The sequence below is a fragment of the Lupinus angustifolius genome, chromosome LG17 (genome assembly GCF_001865875.1).
Source record: "Lupinus angustifolius cultivar Tanjil chromosome LG17, LupAngTanjil_v1.0, whole genome shotgun sequence".
Taxonomy (NCBI): Eukaryota; Viridiplantae; Streptophyta; class Magnoliopsida; order Fabales; family Fabaceae; genus Lupinus; species Lupinus angustifolius.
This window is the reverse complement of record NC_032025.1, coordinates 20,634,087-20,660,763: the sequence shown is the minus strand read 5'-3', so window position 1 is coordinate 20,660,763 and position 26,677 is coordinate 20,634,087. Positions and strand designations below refer to the sequence as shown.

The window sequence follows — 26,677 nt, the reverse complement described above, 5'->3', positions numbered from 1 at the left end:
TGGAACCTTTGGTTACTGCATTCATATTCATTATTGTAGCTACTACACCAAAACCCAAAACCCAGTGTATATATCTTTCCCTCTTTGAAAAATCAACTTACTATTAATGCATCACGCGCTTCAACCAACCCAGATAAAAGTTAACAATAAAGTTTTAATCTTTGTTCTTTTCTCAACCCATTTCATTCTTAAACCCTGTACAATCTGTTTCTCAGTTCATGCAATTTTTACACTCATTGTGAATTCTGCTATTTTTCATTCATGTCTGTCTCAAAGTACAAAAAGCTATGTTTTTGTGTGGTTTCTTGGTTCTGTTATGAAGTTGGTTTGGTTATGGGTTCTTCAAATGAGAAGGGTAGTGGAAGTTCTAGAGAACTTGATCATACACCAACATGGGCTGTTGCATTTGTTTGCACTGTTTTCATCTTAATATCCATAACTATGGAGAAGAGTCTTCACAAAGTTGGAATGGTATTATTCATAATCATATATTCATTCATTTTTTTCCTTCTATATGGGTTTTAATCATTGTCTCTAATTCAGTGATGAAAAAGTTGTGGTTTGTTTTGATCCCTTATTTTTGTTTCCATTCACTTTAATTTGGTCTTAAAGCAATTGACTTTTTCTTTTGTTGAGGCTTGTGTTCTATGATTTTGCTGTAATGTAATGTGCATTGTTTTGTTATGCATTTGGAATTTATTTATTTTTGTTTGAACATAAGATTTTAGTGGAAAATGTTGAGATTATTTAATAAAGATTAATATAAGTTATTAGAGTTTTTTTAATTGATATATCAAATTTTGACACCCCTAACTTGTGGAATGAAAAGGACTTGGTTTTAGTTATTGTTGAAATTGTGGAATATTTGAAATCTTAGAAATATTTGAAGTTGATGGTAAGATGAGTATTAGTTTTTGATTTTCTTATGTATTCTCTAATTCTTGTTGAAACTTTCTCAGTGGCTCCAACAAAGGCACAAGAAGTCTCTCCTTGAAGCTCTAGAAAAAGTCAAAGCTGGTGAGAATTAAGTCAAGGGGTTACTTGTTATAACAGGGTGAGCTCGGCGCAACCGTAAGGTTGTTGCTTAGTGACCATGAGGTCACAGGTCCAAATCCCGGAAACAGCCTCTTCGCTTGCGAGGATAAGGCTATGTGCATTCACTCTACCTAGACTCGACTAAGTAGGAGCCTCGTGCACTGAGCTATTTTTTTTCCACTGCCTTTTTTCTCTGTTTCGAATTTATGTGAAATAAATGATTACTTCTCACACCTTTTTTATTGTTAAATTTGTTTTCCAGAGCTGATGATTCTTGGTTTCATTTCACTGCTTTTGACATTCGGGCAGAGATACATTGTTAGAATATGTATTCCGGCCAAAGTTGCTAACAAACTGTTGCCATGTCCACTCAAAGACAAACATCGCACGAAACTAGTCTCTTATGAACACAGATATTTATCAGAAGATACTACCTCTCTCCGATGCAAGGGGGTAACTAAGTCTCCATGCATGTTATTTTACTTTTAATTGAAACCTTAGTTGTTGTTTTTCCTAACATCTATTCTATGTTCTTTATGTTTACCTTAATCTGACATTTTTTGTTAAAACGACTTACCGTTTTTCTCACGAGCTCGCAGCTAAACAAATAAGTATTCGAGTATGAAATTTTTTATAAGACATTGCAAGTTTATCTTTGAAAAAACAAACAAGTTTTATGTTATGCCACATTGCCGGATATATTTAACATTTCTCATTCAAAACACCATCTTTCGACGTTTCAATGAAAATCCCCTATAATTTCCATCTCTTTTCTTTTATCATATCGGCACTTTGATTTTTCCGATTTTTGTCAGCAAAATATCAAAACTTTCTTATGTTTTTTGCTGCCTGTCTATATATGCAATTTTTCTCTCCTATCAACACTCCTTATTTTATTCTTGTTGGTTTCAGAGATACGTGCCTCTTCTATCTGTCACTGGATTGCACCAGTTACACCTTCTTCTATTCTTCTTAGCAATCCTTCATGTTCTTTACAGTGCTGTGACAATGCTTCTCGGGAGGTTAAAGGTCAGTTTTCTCTCTCTTTTTCTTATTTTCTGGTTAAATAATTAAATATTTTTTCGTATCTGTGCATTTTAAGGATACTGACTCGGTACACACCTTACGACTCTTCTTCTTGCTTCGGAAGCATGACATGTTGAAGATTTATATGTTTATGGTCACTAGACTGTCTTTGGGTATTGAGTTAATCTGAAACACAACTGACGAAACGAAATCCGATTATTTTTCTATTAAAGTGTCTTGCATCTACAAAATAGACGCAATTGTATATTTAGTTTAAGGTATATTTGTTCAAATCTCTGTCAAGCCGCATTATTCCGGGGTATTAACTAGTATAAGATGGAATTAAGAGGGAATTAAAAACATAGTAGAAGCAAATTTAGGTAGGCCGAAAACACTGAATGAGACAATATTATAATAACACTAATAAAGCCAAGACCAAACTGAAATACAGTGAGTTCTTCATGGACAATGAATGAGAAATCGCCGAATCAAAGAAATATCATCTAGTTGGTAAAGAATTTGCATCTATGGACTTAAGCCTTGAGATTGGCCACTTTCTGTAATGGTGGTCACGGATTAAGGGATGCAACCTTAGAATTTGCTCCACAGGATCTCGTTATGGCAATTTCTATATCGTTGTCCATCAATAACATTCTAGAGCGGTAATATGATCTCGTCATGGTAATGACTATATAATTTCATTTTAATGCTTCTTGATAATAAAGATTCACGAGTTTGGTAATTTCGTAAGTTGATCAAAAGGTTCGTTTCCACAGATACGTGGATGGAAGGCATGGGAGGAGGAGATTGCATCTGATAGGTTTGAGTTTGACAATGGTATGATGTCATGACGTATTTAAGTGTGTTGTCTTTTGAGTGTAAAAGTACTAGTTCCATAGTTTTACCGACAAGTTTGCCAATTTTACATTGAAAATGCTGCTATATGCAATCTCATGCTTTTAACGGGTATTTATATGTGCAGATCGCTCAAGGTTCCAGTTTACTCATGATACGCCATTTGTGAGAGCTCATGCCACTTTTTGGACACGATATTCAGTCTTCTTTTATATCGTAAGACACTACAACCTTTGTTTGAACCATAGCAGACATGTAAAAAGTTGTTAAACGATAATGAACGACCATACTTTAGTGGCAGTTTTTTAGGTACACTACACAGATAGATTGGGTAGTGAGAAAAATAACCAATCAGTCAATCCTTGCAAATATTCTAATATCGACGTTGATCAAATGGCTGCTGTTTTTTTACTTAAATATCCCGTGTTCTTTTTAAAATTGACGCTGTATTTTCTCTTCAATTTTGCCTATTTCAGGGCTGCTTCTTTAGACAGTTCTATAGGTCTGTGCGTAAGGCCGATTACGTGACTTTGCGCAATGGATTTATCACTGTGAGTCCTGCTCCATAAGAAATGTTATTTAAATGTCGGATTCACCTTTCGTTTTTTACAGTAACATTATGTATAGGTCCACCTTGCTCCTGGCAGTAAATTTAACTTCCAAAAGTATATCAAAAGATCCTTGGAGGATGACTTCAAGCTAGTTGTCGGAATCAGGTAATACTCTTCGACACAATGTGTTTGCAGCATTATATTAACTTGTTTAAAATATATGCTCACTCGGGTGCGCTATGTTGTTGACAGTCCTGTCCTCTGGGCATCGTTTGTTGTTTTCCTGCTCCTAAATTTTAATGGTAAGCACCTATTTTCTTGGTTCGGCTCCGAATATTCAGTTAAAGATTCAGAGTTGGTTAATCCTATGTAATTTGCAGGATTGCAAGCTATGTATTGGGCATCCTTAATTCCTCTTATTGTAAGTATTCTGTTCCGTATTTTAAATTTACGGATTGGTTGAGATCCACAATGAATCATTTAATTTGTCGCAGATAATTTTGGTAGTCGGAACAAAACTTCAAGCCACATTGGCAAATATGGCTATTGAAATCACAGATAGACATGCAGTTGTTCAAGGGATGCCTCTTGTTCAAGGCTCGGATAAATATTTTTGGTTTGGTCGGCCGCAATTAATTCTTCATCTTATCCACTTTGCCTTGTTCCAGGTAATCAACGGGTTTCCTTTTAGCATAATCTAGAATAAATGGATCAGACAAATCATATGTAACTATTAAGATTAAAATTCAAAATGCCTTACATTGTGGCAAATGGGCATTGCCAGTGATATAAAAACTAATGTCGCTTCCAAAATCGAGAAGATAATATACGTTTACCTTCAAATCACTTCCGTATAATCATACAAATTTTGTTCTTGTGATATAGCAAATAAGTTTTCGGGTCACTTGAGTTTACGAATTTTAATCCATTGCATATAGTTTAAGATATTTTGATGGATAAACTTATCAAGCAAATGTATAAACTTGCCTAGTTAACCTTTGTAGTTTCCAGTAATGAGAAATATTCGGTGAGAAAGTTGTTAATATTTGATTTATTACGTTTATGAACTAACTGATTTTATTATACTCGTAGAACGCGATCCAAATAACGCATATCTTGTGGATACGGGTACAGTACTAAACCCTCTTTACACCTTAATCTTGAATAATGTCTTTATCTTGTCGATGTAAAATTACGGCAAATAGCCGAAAAATAAATGTATGTGACTTTATTTGCAGTATTCTTTTGGGAAGGAAACCTGTGTCCATGCAGGCGACATACTTGCAATAGTGAAAGTAGCTTTAGGGTAAGTTTTTATTTATTAAAGAATCGAAGTATTAATTACAACAGAAAACAAAACCCGCAAACCAAACGGGTAGCTATCTCGGAAGAAACAACACAACACGCTAACCTATCAAACAATAATAAAACAAGACAAATTCAACTCGACATGTAGACCTACATAATCGAGGAACAACAAAAGTCGATTACAGTAACAACGTAAACTTAGCACTGGATTAGAAGTCCGAGTAGCTTTAAACTAATCTGGTGAATTTCATGTTTTTTTCAAGGGTTGTGGTCCTATGCCTTTGCAGCTATATCACTCTTCCATTGTATGCTCTAGTAACTCAGGTACTACTTGTTTTTGTTTCCTGATTTTCTGTGATTTCCTGAGAAGGTGTGTTGTTTAGCCAATAAGAACAATATATAAAAAGGTAGAGTGACATTCACGACAAACCCTCCATTATCGGGTAAGGTTGTTTGCCTTGTAACCTGAATATCGTTGGTACGAATCCTACAAACAACGAACTCTAGCTTTTTATACGGCCACCTTTTTTATAATCAAGCCATTAGGGTGATATATTATGAGATTTGAAATTTATTAACATTTCAAAGTGGACTAAAGATGACTACTATGACCATGGTAAACACTTGCAGATGGGATCAACGATGAAAAAGTCGATATTCGATGAACAAACAAAGAAAGCCTTAAAGAAATGGCTCATGGATGCGAAAAAGAATAAAGGATCGAAAGCTGGAAAATCCACTGTGAGAACTGCAGATGGAAGCACCAATGGTTCTACAATACATTCATCTGGACCTACACTACACCGATTCAAAACTACGGGTCACTCAACTCGAACTCGAACTATATCACCCGATTATAACCAAGATGATCACCATTCTGATATCGAAATGTCTCCGATGTTACCAACATCAAGTTTAATTGTTAGAGTGGATCATGGTGACCAAGAAGCAAAAGAAAATGAACACCAAGTGTAGGAGAAAGCAACAATGAAGATGTTGGATTGAAATTTGTGAAGCCTAATCCATTGTAAAGAATTATGAAACATCATCACAACTTACATAGTTTTTTTGGTTAGTTTTCATGAGGTTTTAAATCTTGTCCGCGACAAGATTTCGAGAATAACCGAAATTCTATCGCGAATAAAATTCTAACCATATCGACCATAAATGTCCACAATTGTTTAAGGTTTTCATACTTTATGAAATTACTACCTAATCCATAACCGTTCTTATTTTAACTTTTGATGATTTTTTAAATTAACATATTACCAATGACTTAACATGTTAAAAACTTATAAATATAATTTCATGCTATATAAGTAATTGATTGAATATGTTGTAAAGCAATTTCTAGACATAATGTGTTATCATAAAAATTTAAAAGTCTTAAGAGTAAGGCAAAATATCAATAAATTTGTAAAGTATATTGGACTATGATATTCAAAGTCTTAATTTCATTGGGGTAAGTTATATTGTTGAACAACATCATGTATATGTTGATTAACAAAACATTAATTTCTAATTTTTTCTAATCATTTTGTTTATAATTTGTATCAGTCTTTCTCATATTTTGATTAAAGAGCATATCTCAAAATTGGAAGGAATTAGGGGTGAGCAGGACCCGATCCTAACTGCTCACCCGGTATGGTCCGATCATGATCGGGTCTGAATATAACCGGGTCTAGGTTCGGGTTAAAAAAATAGACCCGATCAATATTAGAGTCAGCTAGAGACCAAGCATGACTCCATCCGTCTCGTCTCATGGTCATTCACTCATCATATTTGTATGTGTTTCTAGTGTAGAGAGTTTCCTTTTGATCGAAAGTATCATTTATTCTTTAGTTTTTCTATAATATATATACATACATATATCATTTTATATGTCAAACTACATATTCATAATAATAAATAATAATAAATAATAATGACAGTGTTTATCTAAATGAATATTAATTATATTTAGTTAGGTTTAAAGGCTGAACCAATCGCTATTTAGGGTTAGATTAGCTTCAGATCTAGAGCCGAGTCTTGGTTCAAAAAAATGACCCGACCAATGTTTAAGACCGAATAATGGCAAGTCTTAAACCGACCCAATCCAACCCATGCTCACCGCTAAAAGGAATGATGGTTGAATAAGTTCTTGTCACCTAAAGGAATTCATATATAAAAAATAAAACTAACTCATAATAATATTCATAGAAAAGGTAAAAGCTGAATTCCAAAAAAAATATATAGTTCTTTTGCACATATAATAAGGAACCTACAAGATAAAATACAAAATCAATACTTATGAAGGATTATTTCAGAATATTTAATAGGAAATAGATATGAATCTAGAAAAAAGATTGATAAACATAAATAAAAATCTCTTTGAGAAAATAAAATATATATCTACACAAAAGGAATGACCATAGATAAAGAGAACCCACACACATTGTGTCCTTCCATATCAGTGTTATTAATATCATACTGATTATCAAACTGGTTAGAGTAATGATATAGTAATTCAACTGGTAGTTTACTAATTAAATAACATATCAGCGAAATTAGATATACATATATAACATATTCATATTAATGTTGAAAAATCAATAATCTTTTTTATATTCATTAAAAAATCAATTTAAAAAAAAACCGGCCGATCTGATCAGTACGGTTCAATTGAAAACCGATTTCAGCTAATTTTGACCGATATAATTGCATGACCAATATAATTATTGTACCGTATCGGTATTAGGACTGGTTTACCGGTTGAATCAGCCGACACGAACCAATTTTTACAACACTACTCCATATGTCACTTGATCTGAGTTGATTGAAAAATATAATAGTTAAGTATTTTTCTGATCAATTACCGAAGACAGTTTTCGGGACAGAAGATATGCTCTCATATCTCGAAATTAGCAGCCCATCTTAATGAAGCCCAATATCTTACACGCCCTTATTCCCGTATCAGTTAGATAAATAATAATGACAGTGTTTATCTAAATGAATATTAATTATATTTAGTTAGGTTTAAAGGCTGAACCAATCGCTATTTAGGGTTAGATTAGCTTCAGATCTAGAGCCGAGTCTTGGTTCAAAAAAATGACCCGACCAATGTTTAAGACCGAATAATGGCAAGTCTTAAACCGACCCAATCCAACCCATGCTCACCGCTAAAAGGAATGATGGTTGAATAAGTTCTTGTCACCTAAAGGAATTCATATATAAAAAATAAAACTAACTCATAATAATATTCATAGAAAAGGTAAAAGCTGAATTCCAAAAAAAATATATAGTTCTTTTGCACATATAATAAGGAACCTACAAGATAAAATACAAAATCAATACTTATGAAGGATTATTTCAGAATATTTAATAGGAAATAGATATGAATCTAGAAAAAAGATTGATAAACATAAATAAAAATCTCTTTGAGAAAATAAAATATATATCTACACAAAAGGAATGACCATAGATAAAGAGAACCCACACACATTGTGTCCTTCCATATCAGTGTTATTAATATCATACTGATTATCAAACTGGTTAGAGTAATGATATAGTAATTCAACTGGTAGTTTACTAATTAAATAACATATCAGCGAAATTAGATATACATATATAACATATTCATATTAATGTTGAAAAATCAATAATCTTTTTTATATTCATTAAAAAATCAATTTAAAAAAAAACCGGCCGATCTGATCAGTACGGTTCAATTGAAAACCGATTTCAGCTAATTTTGACCGATATAATTGCATGACCAATATAATTATTGTACCGTATCGGTATTAGGACTGGTTTACCGGTTGAATCAGCCGACACGAACCAATTTTTACAACACTACTCCATATGTCACTTGATCTGAGTTGATTGAAAAATATAATAGTTAAGTATTTTTCTGATCAATTACCGAAGACAGTTTTCGGGACAGAAGATATGCTCTCATATCTCGAAATTAGCAGCCCATCTTAATGAAGCCCAATATCTTACACGCCCTTATTCCCGTATCAGTTAGGTTTGGCCCAATATATAAACAAAGAGCTACACTTTCTGCAAAACCCTCTTCGCTGTATTCACCTCTTCAACAAAGAAGAAGAGGTAGTAGCAGCAATCCCTAACTACTACACCGCGCGAGTATGGGAAAGGTGCTGATGAATGAGAATCAAGAATTTCCTGAAATGGAGACCGATGATTTCACCGATTCGCAGTTAATTTATCATGTTCGAGATGCACTTGCTTCAGTTACTTCGATTGATGGTGGTGATAGAGAGAATTATGATGAACTCGTTGGTTATTTACATCCTAAAAAGTATCTTAATCCTCATGAAATTGCTTTGCTTGTGGTAATTTATCATAAACTACGTAATACTGTTATATGCTGTGAAATTTGGATTATATACATATATATGGTGTGATATTTGTATTATATATATGGTTTCAGACAACTTTGAAGGCTCTTGCTGGAGCAGCTTCGTATATTGATTCTGCTTATCATGAAGCTCTTCTTTTCGCTGTAAGTTCTTTTTTACATGTTGTATGTGTTCAGTTTTTTTGTAAGTTTTAATTGTGTTGTCGACTGGCTCACGTAGTCTTAGTATTTTATTCGGGCTTAGGACTGGAACTATTGCGATTAAGGCTTTATTGTTATTGTTGTTGACATGTTTAGTTTTTCGTGATACCGACCCGGTATGACAAAGAAATGGGCATGTGGTATAAAGATGTAAAATTATAGAAGGCATGGATATACAAGATATAAAATTTGCATGAGATTAACATGAAAGTGTAGATTTTATATTCGAGGAGAGATAATGTTTTTAAAGCTGGTACAGATTACTACAAAGTATTAACATGATAAAAAGGTATTATTTATATAACTACCATATATGCCTAAAACTAAATAAATGTATCACATTGTTAGGGACTTAGGGGTGTTTGAAAGTGTCTGTGAAGTGTTGGATAGGGTCTCATGTTCGGCATAGAGAATATGTGGCTATTTGAAAGTGTCTGTTCTGCTTCATAGTCCTTAGCTCTTCATGTTGTGTTTCAAACTTTTGTTTATTAATTCACGCAGGTGGATGGTTATCACAATAACTAATTAATACGAGTTTCCTGATAAAATTGTTTGTCCAGGTTTCAAGAATGAGCTTGTGGAATTATGGGACAGATGTTATGGATGCACTACTTGAACTCATCATCTCTTTGGTACATGAATTTATTGCATTACCTTGGGTCTTTGTAATTAATTTTAGAGCAATTTTGTGGATTTTTTTTTAAATTTTGCTCTTATTTTTTCTGCAGGCTGCTTCCAATGGAAAATATATAGATTGGTGTTTGGAGATGCTGGTGAAGAATTTTGTACCACCTTATTTTGACATCACGAAACATGAGAATGGAATCGACAAGAAGAATAAAGTTCTGCCTCGGGTGCATGCTGCTTTGAAAGACATAGCTGATTTGGTTCCGCTTGCCCCCTTGCGACTATCTCCAATCGTCGTCCAGAGGATGCCAAGCGTCTTCAGTAAGGAACCTGTGAGTTCAATCTGTACCTTTTGTAAAAGAGTTCAAGCAACTGCTTGTGCTAGATACTACTCCATAAAATGTATTTTCTGTTTTCATATATATGGGGGCGTCGATCTACTAATATTTCAGATTGCATTAAGCCACCTGTACTCACCAATTTTAAATTCTGCATCAGAACTTTGCAGCATTTCTGTTTTCTAAATTTTATGAAAGACTTCATGGTTAATTAACTGTCAGCATCATTAATTATTACTTGTGCAACATGAATTATGTAGGATCTGTTCGTGTTCCATTTCCTCCCTTGTGCTTAATTTTCTCATTTGACAATGTGAAATGACTTGTGACTGTATATTTACTTTTTTAGTATGCATCTTGATTTCAAAATGGTATTATCAAAGTTCTTATTAACTATTATGAGACTTTCAGTTGTTCAGTTTTCTATTTTATTTTTGTGCGGCTCTGTCATCCATACCAAACAAAGAGAAACTACCTTTTGTCTATAATATTTCTCATCAATGTTCACTTGCTTCTATTTTTCTTGTAGGAGATTGTCGCATATGTGGAGAATATGTTAAGGCTGGAGAGTGGTGCAATTGGAGAAATTGTCAGTGGTACAATGCTGCCTGCACTTGTGGATAGGTTGATAGAGTTGGATGTAAGTCCCTTAAATTTCTGGCCAAATCAATGGTGATTGGTTAAAATTGAGTTTAAAAATTAAGATGCTCTATTAAATTAATTATACCTGACCTTGTAGGTGGAAATTGGATGGGATGGCCTCTTACAGGAAGATGCCAGGGGCATGTTTGAAATGGAGTTGGAAGATGATGATGACATTGAATACAATGATGCAAAATATGATACTTTGGTATGGTCCTTATAATTCATTTGACGTTCATGTTGCAGTCTTGTGATGAAATGGAACTTTGAAAATTAAGATACTCCATTGAATTGAATTGGCATAACATGGCTTGTCTGATTTTTATTCATTTATGCTTCTCAGTGTGTTACCAAGCGAATTTCTTTTCTTTTTAATCTATGTTCCACCTCTGATGAATTTTTTCATAACAGTATAATCTGTTAAGGCTTGAGTGAGGTTGTCATGATGACCTCATAATTTCACACTCATCAAAATCTCCCTGACTCCTACTATTGGTTTGAGATGATTGTATCATTAAGCAGATACCAATGCTTGCTGCTTAAACAAGCACTTGTGGAGAAGCCAGTGGCGGATGATGTGTATCTGTGAATGTTTCTTTCTGTCACCATCTTTGCAGTATAAAGTTTGAGATTTGTCTTCATGCCCTTCGTTTTTGTTCTTCTATAAGCTTTATTGGTTATATATGCTGTAGAAAATAAACTTTGATATGCATGTGAGTTTGATATTCTGATTAACTGCTTGCAGTCCGATTAGTTTGATCATTGCACTATTGCATGATCTGTCACAAGATCACAACCTTTTCTGTTTCCATAATTTCTATAAGCATTCTGGTTGCAAGAGAGAGACCGTAAGGGGAAAGTCGGAAGTTGTGAGTTCAGTTGAAATATAAGTCTCAGTCAAACATAGGTTTCCAAATTGATTGGGTAAGTTTGAGAGTCCTGCTGAATCGGTTTTGTAATTTTCAGAGTATGCATGTTTACAAGGCTTTTAAAGCAGCCTTTTGCCCCATCGAAATACGAAGGGCCTTATTATGGTTTTTGCCTGTTTCCCTTTCAGGCTACCATGCCAAGCTGAGTGGTACTCACGCTTGGCTTGACCAGGCCATGGTTGAGCAGCTTTGTGAAGTGGCAAAACTTCACATGGTGAATACAGGTACTTGGCTGTTTGTACGTGACATGCTAAGCAGGAAGTGAGCATGTGTGCTTGCTGTCAGAAATATTTATGCAACCATTCTAGATGTCTTGCTCATGTCTTAATTGCAATTATTTAAGCTTTCAATATTTAAGACTTAGAGCCTGTTTTTTGGGTGTTTATTTATTAAAAAATCACCTTTGGCATTCATGTTCTTGTTGGTTGGGCTTTAACTAAAAACAATTAACTGAAAATAAAGCTGACATTCCACTTTTAGGTTTTTCAGCTTTCTATAAAAAAAATTGTACCAAAAATGTTGATAGAGAATCACTTTTTTATTAAAGCCTGAACAAACTGCCTCTCGAGTTTGTCAATTAATGTGATATATTTTTGGACTCATGTTGAAGACTGAGATCTTTGTCGCTTTATCATGATTTCCATTTATTGTGTATCTCCGTACCAGTAACTTTCCTAAGTGGGGAGAGGGGACATTGTTTGGTTGAGCTTTTATATGGTAAAAAAGAAACAAAATTCAGCTTTTTGGAAAAGCAATTGTACGCGAAAGACATTAATAGATAATCACCTTTTCAAGTCGAAACAAACTGGCCCTTGAACTTATGCTAATTAAACAAACACAAGGTGACTGACCAATTCCTTTGCCTAGACTTAGGTGCATCTTCTGTTGCCTTTAATTACAGTGACATTCAGGTGCCTGAATTAATAAGTGGCAATACCTTCAGGGAGTAAAGTTGAGGGTGGGTAAACTAGTTGTCAAAGTAGCACTGGGATATCATACTAGTACATGAGATCCCAGTTTGATTTTATCGTCAACAATAGTCATTTGAGTTCTTATCCTTATATGAAGGATAAACATCCTCTCAAGAGACTGATATGTTGGTTTTGCATACTGCTTTCTAACTGTCTGTGTATAGTATGTGTGTTTTTCTTCTTCAAGATAATAGTTCAAGGTCCTTGAAGATTGATGTAATTATTGTATATTGTTATATCTTGTAGGAATATATGTTAACCTATTTTCATTATATTATTAATTAACTAGGAAATATAAACTAATTCTCATTACAGATCGTCAATGTTCAATATTTTTATAAGAGAAGTATATTCTCTACTTTTGGCTTTCCACTTATACTTCCCATGGCTAATGTGTTGTTTCATGGTGTTTGGTGTTCATTTTTACAGAGTTCATCAGAGTTATTGTTTAGGAAAAGCTTACAAGGCAATTTGGTTGTTGAGAAATTAGATAGCTTAATGGTTCTGACCTTTTTGCATCTCGAATCCTGTCAAAGCAGTGGCCGCTTGGCTGAGGTATTTAATTATATGTACACACAACATATTCTGTAATCCTTATATCTGATCTGTGCATGATTTAGTAATGTACTTGATTGTTATTGTTACGCACTCATTAAAGTTATTGATTAGGTATTCAATGTTTTACTGGGATCGTTTAAGAGAACTATACTTAATGCACACAAGTCAAAGTTTACCCAGGTACAGTTTTTTTCCTTCATTTTTTTATATTTCTAATTTGCTTGTGCCATTTTCCTTATTGGTCCTATTTTTGTGTAATGCATTGTCACTGCTTTTATTTCCTAATTCCAGTTTGTGATGTTCTATGCCTGTGCACTGGATCCTGAAGAGTGTGGTGTGAAATTTGCCAAGGTTCTTTTGGAGATGTTTGTTGGTGATGTTAATCCCCCTATTACCAGGTAACTGATTTGCCATGATAAGCCACTATTAGTTATTTTCGATTATCCTATGTTGTGGCTGTTGTTTCAAAATGGTGGTCTTTGCAGCTGCAACTTTATTTTATTGCACACTGTCTTTTCTCCTGATCTTGAAATTACTTTTTATGTTAATGAAACTAGACTTCCATGGAATCTTTATTTTGGGTGGGGCATATGTTGTTCACATGTAACTTATACATTGGTAACTGTCTTCATTTATTACAGGATGAGTGCTGTTGCATATCTTGCTAGTTACTTGTCCCGTGCGAAGTTTCTTTCAGCTGCACTGGTTGCTAGCATCTTACAAAGGTATGTAAATATCAGTGTCCATTACCAAATTGACTGTTTTATAACAAAATATGGAAATTGATAATTGATGTGATTATCTTTTGTTGAGGTTTCAGTTTGGTAGATCGGTGTATTGACTATTGCAAGTCACATGACTTTGATATGAACCCACGAGCACATCAAGTTTTCTATTCTGGGTGCCAGGTATGTCCTATCTGGGTGTATTCGGTCCTTTAATTTGGTAAAGGGAATCCAACTACTTGCGAACTTCCGCCAATGTGTAGTTTAGTTAGTTAGTATGTACATATGACTCTTTGCCTTCTCTTATTCTGCCCTTTGTCATTTGATTCATTGGCCATGTCATGAATATAATCAACTAGTTTGGCTTCCTGGTAAATATCCATGGTGTGGTGGGAAAACTTCCATTTTTGCTCTTAACTGCAAAATTTTCTCATGTTCAAGTTATCATCATTATTATATTTGCAATGAATTGAGATTTTTATTCATTTTTTTTGTGAGCAGGCCATAATGTATGTTTTATGTTTTCGTCTGAGATCATTGATGGACATTCCAAGGCTCAAATATCAGATTCAAAATATGGCCATAGAGTCAATCTTGAAACATAAATTGTGTCCCCTCAAGGTAAGGAACCTTCTAGAAAGCTGTGTAATTATAGGATTTTGTTGATAAAGTGATAGACTATGGCCTTCTGACATTTAAAGGGGTACAAACTTTATTGATTTTGTTTAAATTTTCATCTTGCAACCTTATGTTGATGCTTCACTGTAACAAAGCTTTGGACCCTAATATAAACTTTTTAAACAGGTGTGTTTACCTACTATAGTTGAGGAATTTCTTAGACAGGCAAAGGCTGCTCAACTTTTTATGACATCAGAGTCATTTATTTTCAATGATCTGCTCGAGTCGGATCTTTCCAGGGCTTTTGGTGGAATGGATAGACTTGACATGTTCTTCCCATTTGATCCATGTTTGTTGAAGAAAAGTGAAAGGTTCGTAACCTTAGTCCTTAGGTTTATGCAAGTAATAATGTCTTATTTGACCAAACATTTTTCCTTTTTGAATTGTTTGCTCATCTTGCTTTTTCTGCAGCTACATAAAGCCGCATTTTGTCCGCTGGTCAAAGGTCAAAACTATGTATGATAGTGACAATGGTGACTTAAGTGATAGTGGCAGTGATGTATCAGATGAAGAATTCGGCGACGGGAATGCAGAAGAAATGATCGATGATGATATGATGGTGAACATTGTAGGTATCGACTTGAACAGAATGTCCATCACACCCAAAAACAGATCATTCAAACAGTTAGAACAGTTTACGCGAATGCCAGCATCAATCAGACCATCCACTACTCCAGGATCTCTGTAATTTCTATCTGCATGTTATCTTCTTTTTACAGCTTAGCAAAACTTGTTTGTTTTGAAATGTTATATGAACTTAGATGTAGGAATTCAACTTGTTCTTTCTCAAAACAAAACAACAAAAAGCTTTGTTAGTGTTCTTTGCTCTGGTATTGGGTCAATTGTAGTTGTAGATTTTTCATTAATGTTCACTTATGTTTTTAAAGATTTCATTCCCAGCTCAGCTATCTTGTAATTATTTTTTGAATTGGTGTGCCAAGGTACATGAAACCAATATTTGTTTTAGAGATCCATGCTTTGTCGATAATCGTGAATTGTGATAGAGCACTATGATGTTCGATTTATGTAGCCGATCCAATCTTTGTAAGATGAAGACTTGGTTGTTTAGACTTAACTACAAAAGCTTGTAATGCTATTTATACAGCTGATCTGGTTGGTAATGCACGATTGAGTCTATCTAAGCATATAATGTTCATGTTTGGCTTGTAAAAAAATAATGTTGAAATTTATTTGCCTTTCTTATTATCAAATTTATATTTTTAACTTTATTAACTTAATAAAATTGTTTTAGTAAATAAAAATTAATCAGAAATATGATATAATTTTGTATTTGTAAATACAAGCCTATAACAAATAATGTGCAACTTCTACTCATTATAAAATGATTGTTTTAATTTGGAAGCAATAAATTATATTTGGATAAATGATAAGTTATTAATGTTACCCTATAAAATTCAAGCATGAGTTGACATGTTTAAGTAAACAAATAAGTTTGATTATTAACAAGCCAATCTCAAATAACTTATGAAGAGTTGGACTTGTGTAAGTGTAAAGGATAGTTGAAAATGAATGATAAATAATATAATGACAATGTAAAAATATCACAGATGAAGGATAAGGCGTACCAGAAGCATAAGATGAAGAGTCAATATATCATCCACATTTATTTATATTACTTTTTTTGAAGAGACAATGATGATTAAATATGATAATAGATGATGCAGTGACAATGTATAAAACTCATACATTGCCCAATGAATACATTTTTTTTCTCATAAATAAATGGTGTACATGTTACAAAATTTCACAACAATATCACTCTAATTATCACATACCCATGCTTCACAGTATGAAACTAAAACTAAGTTATAAATAAATAATCATGCTATGTAATAATTGCTGATCTAAGTTAAAAAGTTTTATTACTAGTAATCTAGTTGATTGTAAAGAAGTGTAAATTTAAAAGAATTGTGGGATATTAGACCTAACTAGAATAATATGAAGTATAACCTTAGAACACAGTGAAACTTAAAGTCAACACAAGTTTATATCATAAGATATATCTTCAACACACCCTTGTGGTTAAGTATATGTAGTTTGTTTTCCATTATTTTAGTGGTTCAAGGATGTCTCTAATCACTTATGCCTCAGAGAATTGTTTCCAATAAAGGAAATCAACTCCTAACATCATACTTAAGGAAATCAACTATATGCCAAATCCTGAGTCTTATTATTTGTTTGTTTGATTTTCAAATATATTGGAATTGTTTGATATAATCGGTATAAGTTGTGTACTTTTATGATGGTATCCATTACCATATCTCGATGTTTAGACTCCTATTGAGTTTCAAGATTACCGTAATGGATACCATCATAAAAGTGACACAAAAATTGCACTTGGAATTCTACCATGGAGATAAGAATGCCTCATCACTCCACTGTTATTGCTGAAATAACATTCTTTATGCCAAACACCATCTTAGGTCTTATCCTATCATCCATGCCAAACACTTCATATATAAAATAAAAGCAATAAATTGCTTTTAGATAGTTAATATAATGTATAATCTAATTGAAGAACATGAAGTCCTATAATCTAATCACAAAAAAACACTTATGCAGCTTTTCCATGTAACATACCCAACCACTGAGGCTGTTACAATTGAAGGAAAAAAATTAAAGAAAAAGAATTTGATGATGTATAAGATTTAGACAGAATATCCAATTTAGTTTTTATAAATTTTCTGACCTCCAAAAAATTAAAAATCCAAATTAGTAATAAAAAATCGAAAATGTGAGTCAAAATAGTCTCTGCCAAGGGTTATAAAATATGCTAAAATCGACTAATTTGACATACATTTGATTATTATGGGTACCATTTTGGGTTTTTCAAGAACCAAATTGGTACGTGCAAAAATTTTAGGAGACCAAAATAGGTCTTTACTGGAAGATTTATTCATTAGCAGCAACTGATTTGACCCTGAAGTTAGTTGAGTCTGTAGTCTTGAACTGAGGCTTGGAAGGGAAAACAAAAACAGAATTTGAAGAATTTGAAGGTTGATATGCTGCTGAGTATCTCACTGAAGTCATAGAAAATTTGGGTAATTGTTGAATACCTGAGGCAAGTGGCACAAGTTTGTAACTCAGAATGTGCTCAGATTTGGGAAGAACATGTATAGTATCATTATGATACCCAGATAATACAAAACTCTGTGAATCTGCTAGTGAATATTTGATTTCTTGCAGTAACTGTGTTTGGTTCAGAATTCTTATATAGTATGTGAAGGGATCTCCCGATATGGCATAAGGGGGGCATTCCAAACTCACAATCAACGGTGGCAACTCCACATCCTTATCCGGCAGCTTTTGTTTAGTTACAACCCAAGATAACGCTGTAGCAGAAGCCGATTTGTCTTCAACCCTCAAGTCCCTCCTCCATCTCCAAATCACTGTTCCAAGTTTGAGCTTCGAAATGTTCATATCGGAACTCACTGAGAATACTTTCTTGAACTCTTTCCCGGGAACAATAAGAGCGGGCTCAGGAAGTTCTGCATTTGTATGTTGAATGGAGCAGGTTCTTTTGACATCATCACCCTCTACTTCTATGGAAATGGACTTTAACCTTAATGGCAATTCCGTGCAGTTCTTAGCACTAACAACAAGCACAGTTTTTTGGTTTAAAGGCAGTGATTCGGACTGGTCAGATTCTAAGGCTTGCTTGTTTCTTGAGAGTAACAACGGGTCCTGTCTAAATGGCATCAAATAATAATGGTTAAGAACAATAGCAGTGTGCCCTTCAATTTGCAAGTTCTTGTGGACGTGGATCATCTGTGTATTCGATTCATCTCTATATGGCGTATAACCTAATGATACATACAGCATAATAGGTTTAGGTCGGTGCCACTTGATTTCTAGCTTGCAAGACCAGGAGTCTCCATTTTTAAGAAAGGGGATAGAAATTAATCCAAATGATTGCTGTATTTTCTTTATCTTGTCCGGATCTAGTTGAGAATCATCTTCCCCTTCTGGTGCAGATATACCAAGCAACTCAACATGATGACTATCTGTAGAGTATCGTTCAGAGTCTTTCGGACTAAACAAGACACCTCCCTTGACATCCACGAGATTGATCTTCAATTCACCCGAGTAGACATCATGGCCTTTGGAGACCACTGTTACAGGTACCAAGAAAATCTCTCCCACTAAAGCAGGACCAGAGGCATCAAGATGCAGATCAACTCCTGAGTCTTGTTGTGCAACCTGGATAGACTTCTGACCAGATAACACAAGAACCGGATCTTTTAGTGGAACACTCGGTACAGAACCCTCCAGTGTCCAAAGGGGTAAACTCTCCAGTGAGGCGGGGTTTTCAGCTCTGCAGCAGATTGTGAAGTGTGGTCCAATTTTTGCAAGAACAGCCAGGCAGTCGAGCTTTCCACTTTGATCTGGAAAACCGTAAAAATATCTAAATTATAATCAACATAAATGGCTACAGCAAAAGCAAAATTTAGGCAATAGATATTCATGAACCAAAGTGGACATTGAATGAGTTAGGCATAAACCGCAACATTAAACCAAGATGATGGACGAATCATGTTGAGAAAGGAGTTTGATAAATTCATACCAATTTTGAAAGAAATACCAAAGCATTGGCATGACTCAAATAAAAAAAAAATCCCATTGTTACTAAAACAATTAAGCGGATGTGGGTTATGCAATATATAACCAGTTTAACCACTAATATTTATAGCCATAAGGAGCAAAACACGCAGAAGTTAAGGATCACAATTCATAACAGCAATAGGGTGGGGAGTTTTAAAAAAAGAGGATGCTTGAAATGCATCATTCCCAGGTTACTCACTAGTGGAAACATTTGAGTGCACTGAGAACGAATTTGGCAGCTAATTAGAAGTTTGTTGTCAAGAGCATTTCACTTACCAGATTTTATGTCATAGGTCAACCTTAGCCATTTGTTTGATTCAAGCGAAAGAGAAGGCACTGTCTCCACTCGATGCTGTTGAACGCCACCGACTTCTACTGATCGAGGTTTTTGGGCATTTGCGATGAAGAAATTACAATCAGATTGGTTGAACTGGACTTCTAATCGGTCAATCTCAATAGTTATGGGTAAGTGGGAAAGAAGTGACACTGTAATCAAAGTTGATGTTCCAGGCTTGATTGCCTGTTCATGGAAAGCAACTGATGCAAGCATCACCAACCTAAGAGGACTGACAAGATCAACCTCGAGCTGAAGTGATTCACCTCCAGTAAACTTCAGATTACTAAGGTGTTCATTTGTTGCCGACCCTGAAGCTTCAGTGACAAGGTTAAAAACCTCCTTGTGTATAGTTTCTCTTTGCAGTAGATTTGCAGGACCAGCCGGACCAGTGTCTCGCTGGACACCGATATCAGATGTTATTGGCAGTGCAGCCATTTCAAGGGAATACTCCACAAAATCTTTAACAACACCATTCTTCCGTGAACACTCTCGCAAATAACCCAAGACATCCCATAACAAAGTTACCCACCCTTCTTTTCTATATAGGCTAGCAATACTGTCAAAAACCTGTTTTGCATTATCAATATCACCTTCGATAAAGTATTCTTTGGCCATCTGGAAACCGCAATAAGAGCTCATCCTATCAATTTTCATACTACCATAGGACTCATAAGCTTTTTTTTGAAGAGCAATAATTTCAAGTGAATCGCGGAACCTTCTTCCTTCAGAAACAGCAAAGCGGGTGTACTCTTCATCGGTGATACTGCAAATCCAGATGAAAAACATGAAAAGACGATACATGTCAAAACATAAACTTATTTACAACTCAATTAAGACTCACGGTAGCATGTCAACATTATCTCCTTGCTCAATTAACCGAGCAAACTGACCCACATACACTGAAGGAACTACTGAATCAGCACCACTATCAATCTCAGTAGAAGTCTCTGACATTGAGATTGCCAGTTCCAGTGCTGACCTTTTCTCACTCAAGTAGTGGGCTGCTAACTGTTTCAAAGATAGGAATCAGGATTTTCGAGTGAAGTTTAAATAAGAAACAGACAAAAAACATTCCTATAATTCTCATAGAAACACACATAAATACACATGCATGTCACAAACATGTATCAGCAGGGCAAGGGGAAATGTTCACAGCACATCCCATGTATCAAGCATGAAGAGTAGCAGTTTGGAAGTTGATTATTGTGTGAAAAGAGTCAAATGCAAATATGCAATAGAAAATTGCCAATACAAATTAACAACAAAAAAACAAAGGTGGTTCAGTGCACGAGGCTCCCACTTAGTAGGGTCCGGGGAGGGTAGATGTACGCAGCCTTACCCTCACAAGCGGAAAATCTATTTCTAGGATTTGAACCCTTGACCTCATGGTCATTAAGCAATAACCTTACCTTTACGCCAAGCTCACCCTCTAACAACAGAAAAACAATGAAGAAAAATTGAAGAAAACAAAAAAAGTAAAGATAGACAACCAAGTAGTTAGTGTAGATTGAAGAATTGGGAATGAAAGGAAAAAGATGGGACTGAACAATTAGAAAGGATCTTGAAACATCATCTTTTATTAATGCACTAAATTGAACTTCAGAAATATTTAAAGGGTATTATAGTAGCTTATTAGTTATAAGTTACTCCTCCAACATGCCCCAAATTGGAGTAACTCAAAAAGTGAACCTTTGAAAGGAAGTCTAAATAAGATGATGAATTTTCACTACAACATTCCCTTCCCTTACTCTCCAGCCAAACATAACCCATATTGTTCCCTAAACGGCCTAAAGTTAAACCATGAAGCAAGTAAAATATATAAATAAATAGCAGCATTGATAGAGATATAAACCATGGAAATACCAAGAATAATTATCTCACCAAAAATCACCTAATTATTTGTTCAATCAGATAAATTGATAAAGGATTCAACTTCATAGTTCATATACATGAGTAAATATAAGGTTGTAGGCATTGCTTGCAGAGTGAGAGAAAATGAATTGTAAAAGATTTAACATTACCATATGTATACACAAAACAAAAGCAGTATCAGCACACAGGGTAATTAGGTAAATATTTCAACTCATGGCTTAAAAGCTTCTCCCCTAAGTTGCAATTACTGCAAGGTAAGAAGTCTGGTACCATGGCTAAAAAAGCTATAAAAGATGAGCATAAAGGACTGGTGTTCCAAAGTGTATCTTAAAAACAAATTTAGCAGGGATTATAATGTTGTGGTGGATAAATGGAATACGATAAAAAATAAGATCAGCAACGAATGTATTAAAGAGGAAGCTGGAGTAAGGAGAAGAGTGTCATGTAAGGAGAAGATTGACAAATGCTCAAGTGAGAAAAGTGAATTAAGTAGAATATAGTTTGTTTGAAAGAGGATATCAAGGTATCTATTTCCCACTTCTACTTTCCTTTCAAATAAAAGGTCATAAAATTTCCATTTTGAATGCTGTCATAAAATTAACCATCTCAAAACTGCCGATAAAGTAATTACTATCGTTGTTCCAGTACTGCCAATGCCATCATCATATATGTATTTTGCATGTGGATATTTGATACAGAGAAAGTTCAAGACTAGAATTTGAATCTCCATAAAAATGTAGTCATTTGCTTTTCTCAACATTTGCAGTATACAAGTCCAATAGTTAAAGAGAGCTCACTTGGTAGTAAAAAGCTGGATAATATTCCCAATCAGACAGAGGTTTCGATGAAGAAATAACAGGCAAAAAGCTTTGAGTGGTTATTGCACTTGTCTCCAACAATTCACCGAAAACCAAATACTGTCGACTCATCCACTCCCAGTGAATAAATGTTGCTTCTGGTGCACCAACAAGCTTTCTATACACATTCTTGTGCTGGCGGAACCATGTCACAGCTTCTGTAACCTTCCCACTATGCAGTAACAATGCTGATATCTTGAAATGCAACTGTTCGGAAATAGATTTTATCTCAACTAAGCGTTGTACTGGTGGTAACCTTGTCGTCACCCCAACAATCTGTATAGTGTAATACAAATAGAAACTGCATGAGATAAATTTAGCTTTTTGAAGACATATCTAATAATCACACAAAGAAAGACAAGTTTGAACACATGCAACTTTCTCCAATCATTGTGAAAATGACAAGAGACTAAATGAGACAATTCCCGATTTCCAGATCCTTAGACAACTATGGCATATTTGAAAATACAAATAAGACAACAAAAAGAAGGAGCAGGACATATAACACCAACAATAGCACTTGCACTCAAGGGACATATCATCAATGGTGAAAAAAACAGCAGATAAGGAAAACACAGATTAATAACATCTAAAATCACCTCTCTCAGTGTATGATAGGCCTCCTCGTAAAATTTCAATGCTTCGGCCCAGTCACCTCGGAATTCTGCATAGACAGCAACCTACCAATCCATAGCATCTAGATAAATAATGCACACATTTTAATTTGATAAATAAAAGTAAAAATAATGAATACTTGCTCAAGTTCATGTACAAAAAATGGCATGAGAAAAAAATAAACATATGCCATCACAGGGCATGATCAATGCAATTCCTCTCTCTACTACTAAAAATGACAATAAATTGCATGCACTATACATTCAACCAATCCTTAGCCTCACTAGGTGGGGTCGACTACATTGATCGAATGACGACATAATGATTTATCATAAATCATGTCCAATGACAAAGTATTGATATCTAAGTCTTTACTAATCGTTTCGCATATGGTTTTTCTTGGCTTCCCTTTACCTAAAAATTGGACTAACCTCCATTTGGTCTCCCTCTAGAAATTACATGCATACATCTATTATAGAAAAAATGCATACATAAATCATTGAAAATTTAAGCATGTGGATATATGAACAATTTTCTAGTGTAGACATTGTGGGTCAATTTATAAGATCATGCACCTCTGCAGAAATCAATAAGACCAGAGCAATATTAAAAACTGTACAGCACTCTGACAGAACCTCACTTGATTTGTATACAAGTAGAGCAAGCAAAATGTTTAAAAATTGATTTAAGAAAAAAAAATGATTTCCTACTTTGAAGCAGTAGCGGACAATCAACTCGACCGAGCTAACATTCTTCTTTTCTATTCGCTGTTTAATCCCTCTTCCTTCTTCTCTGTAATATATACTGGCTAATTCTGAAAATGCATTTGCCAGGCTGCAACCAAGAAAAGAACAAAATAGTGCATAATGATAATTTTGTTCTTTGTAGAGAAAATTGATACAAGTTTTTGAAAAATAGTGCACACCTATTGAGAGACTGTTTGAGTTCCGAATTGTCATTCGGGTTTAATGTAATAACATATTTAGCTTCTACTTCCGCTCGCTTCCTTAAGGCAATCATTCGATCATCACTGACCTCCTCTGCAATCAAATACATTGAACATATTACCATACCCTGTAGCTAATAATGACATCGAAAATAAACGCCGAGAGGATGAGGCTATTTCTCCTCCAAATTTGTAACCAAACTCACCCCTTGATAATGGCACAACATAAATTAGTTCTTTTTTCTATATGTTTCTGGGTGAACCTGGAAATAAGGTGAGCAAGATAGAGAAAACTAGTAAGCTAACCTTGTACATTAGTGTTGACGATTACAACAACCAACTTGATGTTTCTCCCACGAATCACATTCCTGCAACAAACAATTCAATATATTATGGTCCGTTTACGAGTTGGATTTTGGAGGAGACGAAAGGGAAAGGGAAGACTTCAGAGTAATGAAATACACTTGTGAAATGACTCTGAAGCCTTTCATTTATCTTCATTCCCCTCCAAAACCCAACTCACAAACATAACATTAGAGCAGTGTTTCAAATAATTGCGGACTGCATCACGTGATGTGGCCGCAATACTGCGGTTGCGGTGTGATGCCGAATCACAGTGATGTGACCGCAATGGGCCGCAACACAACCGCATCAGGCTGCAACGTAACCGCATCGGGTCACATCGATGTAAAAAGTATGTTTTTACTCATAAAATAATTCACACCGCAACAGCCGCAATGGCGCAATGACCGCAATCGCAGTAACCACAATGACGACCGTAACCGCAATTTAAAACATTGCAGTAGAGTATGACTAGACTGACAAATTATTGATTTGTAATGTTTTTTAATAAAAGGGAAAACCACCATTTCATTCACTAAATTTTCACTGCACAAATCACATTAGTTCCCTGATTTTAAGAAATAGTTATTTTAGCCTCTAAAAATGTATGCACAAGTGGTATTAGTCCCTAATTCTAGAGAACTAATTCACCAATAGGATCATCAAAGCGGCCCGGTGCACGAAGCTCCACTCCTCACCCAATGGAATATGATGAGGGTAGATGTACATGTGAACTAATAACCAAAGGCTCAGTATACTAGATTCTCACTTAGTGGACCCCACCAATAGAGGATATAACTTACATATCTGTTTCCGGAATTTGAACCTACGACATCTATGGCAGTCTTCAAGACAAAAAACCTTACAGCTAGTGGACCCCACCAATAGAGGATATAACTTATACGTCTGTTTCCAGAATTTGAACTCACATCTATGACAATTTTCAAGACAAACAACCTTACAGTTAGTATACCCCACCAATAGAGGATATAACTTATATATTTGTTTCCGGAATTTGAACCCACGACATTTATGCCAGTCTTTACAAGACAAACAACCTTACAGTTACGACAAATATTAAAAAAAGAAATGGTATAGAAACAAGAGAATGAGATCATACTTGATTGAATCAAGATCATAGCAAAGCTGAAGCCATTGATCACTATGAGCAAATACAATTTGCGAAGGGAATAGAGCAGCAAGAACAGAAGGAACCTGGGTACGGTGTTTGAGTAACCAATCACGCTTTAAGATACCAGCAAAAGCAATGGAGGAATCATGAGAAGGTTGAGTTTTCAAATTGGAAAGGTTGAGATTTGAGAAATGGGGTATTGGTAAAGTGTTAATGGGTGGTTGCAAAGAGAGAAGATGAGTGGAAATGAGAGAATGAAGTTCTGGGCAACCAAGGAGTGAAGCTAATATCAATGGCGGAGTTCGTAACTCTTCTGGGTATTCTTCCATTACAAGATCTTCGATCCAATCGCATCAACTCAAACACAGAGTTTATAATCAATCACGACCAACAAGAACAATAAGTAACAACTTTTCAAGTAAATTATTTTTTCGACATCAATTTCACCGATAATTAAAGTTTAAGAGTAGAAAGGTGTTTTTATATGCTTTTTCACTTTTATTTTTCTATGAATAAATTATGCTCAATAATAAATTTGAGTTTTTTTGTATTACGAAGAGTATTCTTCATCTTTTGGATAATGAATTAATCTATTTTGAAGATGTGAGGCTGCCCTTTTCCGATAAGTGTCACTCCAAAGAATCAAACCTTTGACATTTTCATCATCTTAAGAATCTAACTTACACCTCTAAAATAATATATTGTTTAGCTTAATATTTATATAACAAGGGAATAGTTAGTGTCATTGAATGCAATCCAATAAAGTTTAGCTTAATTGTGAAATTGACAATTGTTCTTAATTAAAACATGAAAATGTATTTCAAATTATTGATTTGTGTAATTTCCTCAATCTTATTTCCTTTTAATGTAAATCTCAAAAAGTTTGAATTGATCATATCATATAACATATATAAGGTAAGAAGTTACATCATTCAAATATAGTAATTAGTTTGAATTTTAGTTGCTTACAATATAAAATATATTTTATTCGTAAATCAATTTGTAGTTGTGGTTGGAATCGGTTTTTAATAAGGACCTAATTTAGGGTTTGAAAAATTCTGTTCTAACTCAATTTGGTCTTTGACAAAAATAAAACAATCAAATTGTATGTCAATTTTCTGAAACCCATAAAAAATTGATAAGAGAAAA

General features: G+C 34.5%; 3 protein-coding genes and 1 long non-coding RNA gene across 4 annotated transcripts; 2 read left to right on the top strand and 2 right to left on the bottom strand.

The window, feature by feature from the left end:
* LOC109330705 (MLO-like protein 8) lies at positions 6–5,966 on the top strand. Its single transcript, XM_019564981.1, is given in 16 exon segments — positions 6–471; positions 960–1,017; positions 1,298–1,488; positions 1,948–2,064; positions 2,838–2,898; positions 3,044–3,132; positions 3,393–3,467; positions 3,544–3,632; positions 3,720–3,769; positions 3,848–3,888; positions 3,962–4,135; positions 4,560–4,595; positions 4,706–4,773; positions 5,039–5,099; positions 5,406–5,739; positions 5,742–5,966. Coding segments are annotated over 16 exon segments (1,719 nt in total). The 5' UTR covers positions 6–261; the 3' UTR covers positions 5,807–5,966.
* On the top strand, positions 8,821–15,684 carry LOC109331147 (RNA polymerase I-specific transcription initiation factor RRN3-like). Its single transcript, XM_019565462.1, has 14 exons — positions 8,821–9,109; positions 9,208–9,279; positions 9,897–9,968; positions 10,065–10,295; positions 10,831–10,941; positions 11,041–11,151; positions 13,273–13,398; positions 13,513–13,581; positions 13,693–13,799; positions 14,043–14,126; positions 14,222–14,309; positions 14,628–14,747; positions 14,931–15,115; positions 15,216–15,684. The coding sequence occupies exons 1-14, from the start codon at positions 8,903–8,905 to the stop codon at positions 15,490–15,492; spliced, it is 1,860 nt and encodes a 619-aa protein (XP_019421007.1). The 5' UTR covers positions 8,821–8,902; the 3' UTR covers positions 15,493–15,684.
* On the bottom strand, positions 14,413–14,942 carry LOC109331151. The gene is made up of 2 exons (XR_002105750.1): positions 14,872–14,942; positions 14,413–14,814 (listed from the first exon to the last, which is right to left on the bottom strand). It is a non-coding gene; the product is annotated as an uncharacterized LOC109331151 (long non-coding RNA).
* LOC109331145 (trafficking protein particle complex subunit 11-like) lies at positions 17,370–25,905 on the bottom strand. Its single transcript, XM_019565459.1, has 10 exons — positions 25,517–25,905; positions 24,361–24,422; positions 24,034–24,148; positions 23,819–23,942; positions 23,093–23,173; positions 22,434–22,769; positions 20,606–20,772; positions 19,704–20,527; positions 17,718–19,210; positions 17,370–17,464 (listed from the first exon to the last, which is right to left on the bottom strand). The coding sequence occupies exons 1-9, from the start codon at positions 25,855–25,857 to the stop codon at positions 17,718–17,720; spliced, it is 3,543 nt and encodes a 1,180-aa protein (XP_019421004.1). The 5' UTR covers positions 25,858–25,905; the 3' UTR covers positions 17,370–17,464.

Coding starts and splice junctions, on each gene's coding strand:
- LOC109331147 (XM_019565462.1), top strand. CDS start 8,903: ATGGGAAAGGTGCTGATGAATGAGAATCAAGAATTTCCTGAAATGGAG. Junction 11,152..13,272: donor ATGCAAAATATGATACTTTG/GTATGGTCCTTA, acceptor TCATTTTTACAG/AGTTCATCAGAGTTATTGTT. Junction 13,582..13,692: donor ACAAGTCAAAGTTTACCCAG/GTACAGTTTTTT, acceptor TCCTAATTCCAG/TTTGTGATGTTCTATGCCTG.
- LOC109331145 (XM_019565459.1), bottom strand. CDS start 25,857: ATGGAAGAATACCCAGAAGAGTTACGAACTCCGCCATTGATATTAGCT. Junction 23,943..24,033: donor CTCAAACAGTCTCTCAATAG/GTGTGCACTATT, acceptor TCTTGGTTGCAG/CCTGGCAAATGCATTTTCAG. Junction 23,174..23,818: donor TTGTCCGCTACTGCTTCAAA/GTAGGAAATCAT, acceptor ATGGATTGGTAG/GTTGCTGTCTATGCAGAATT.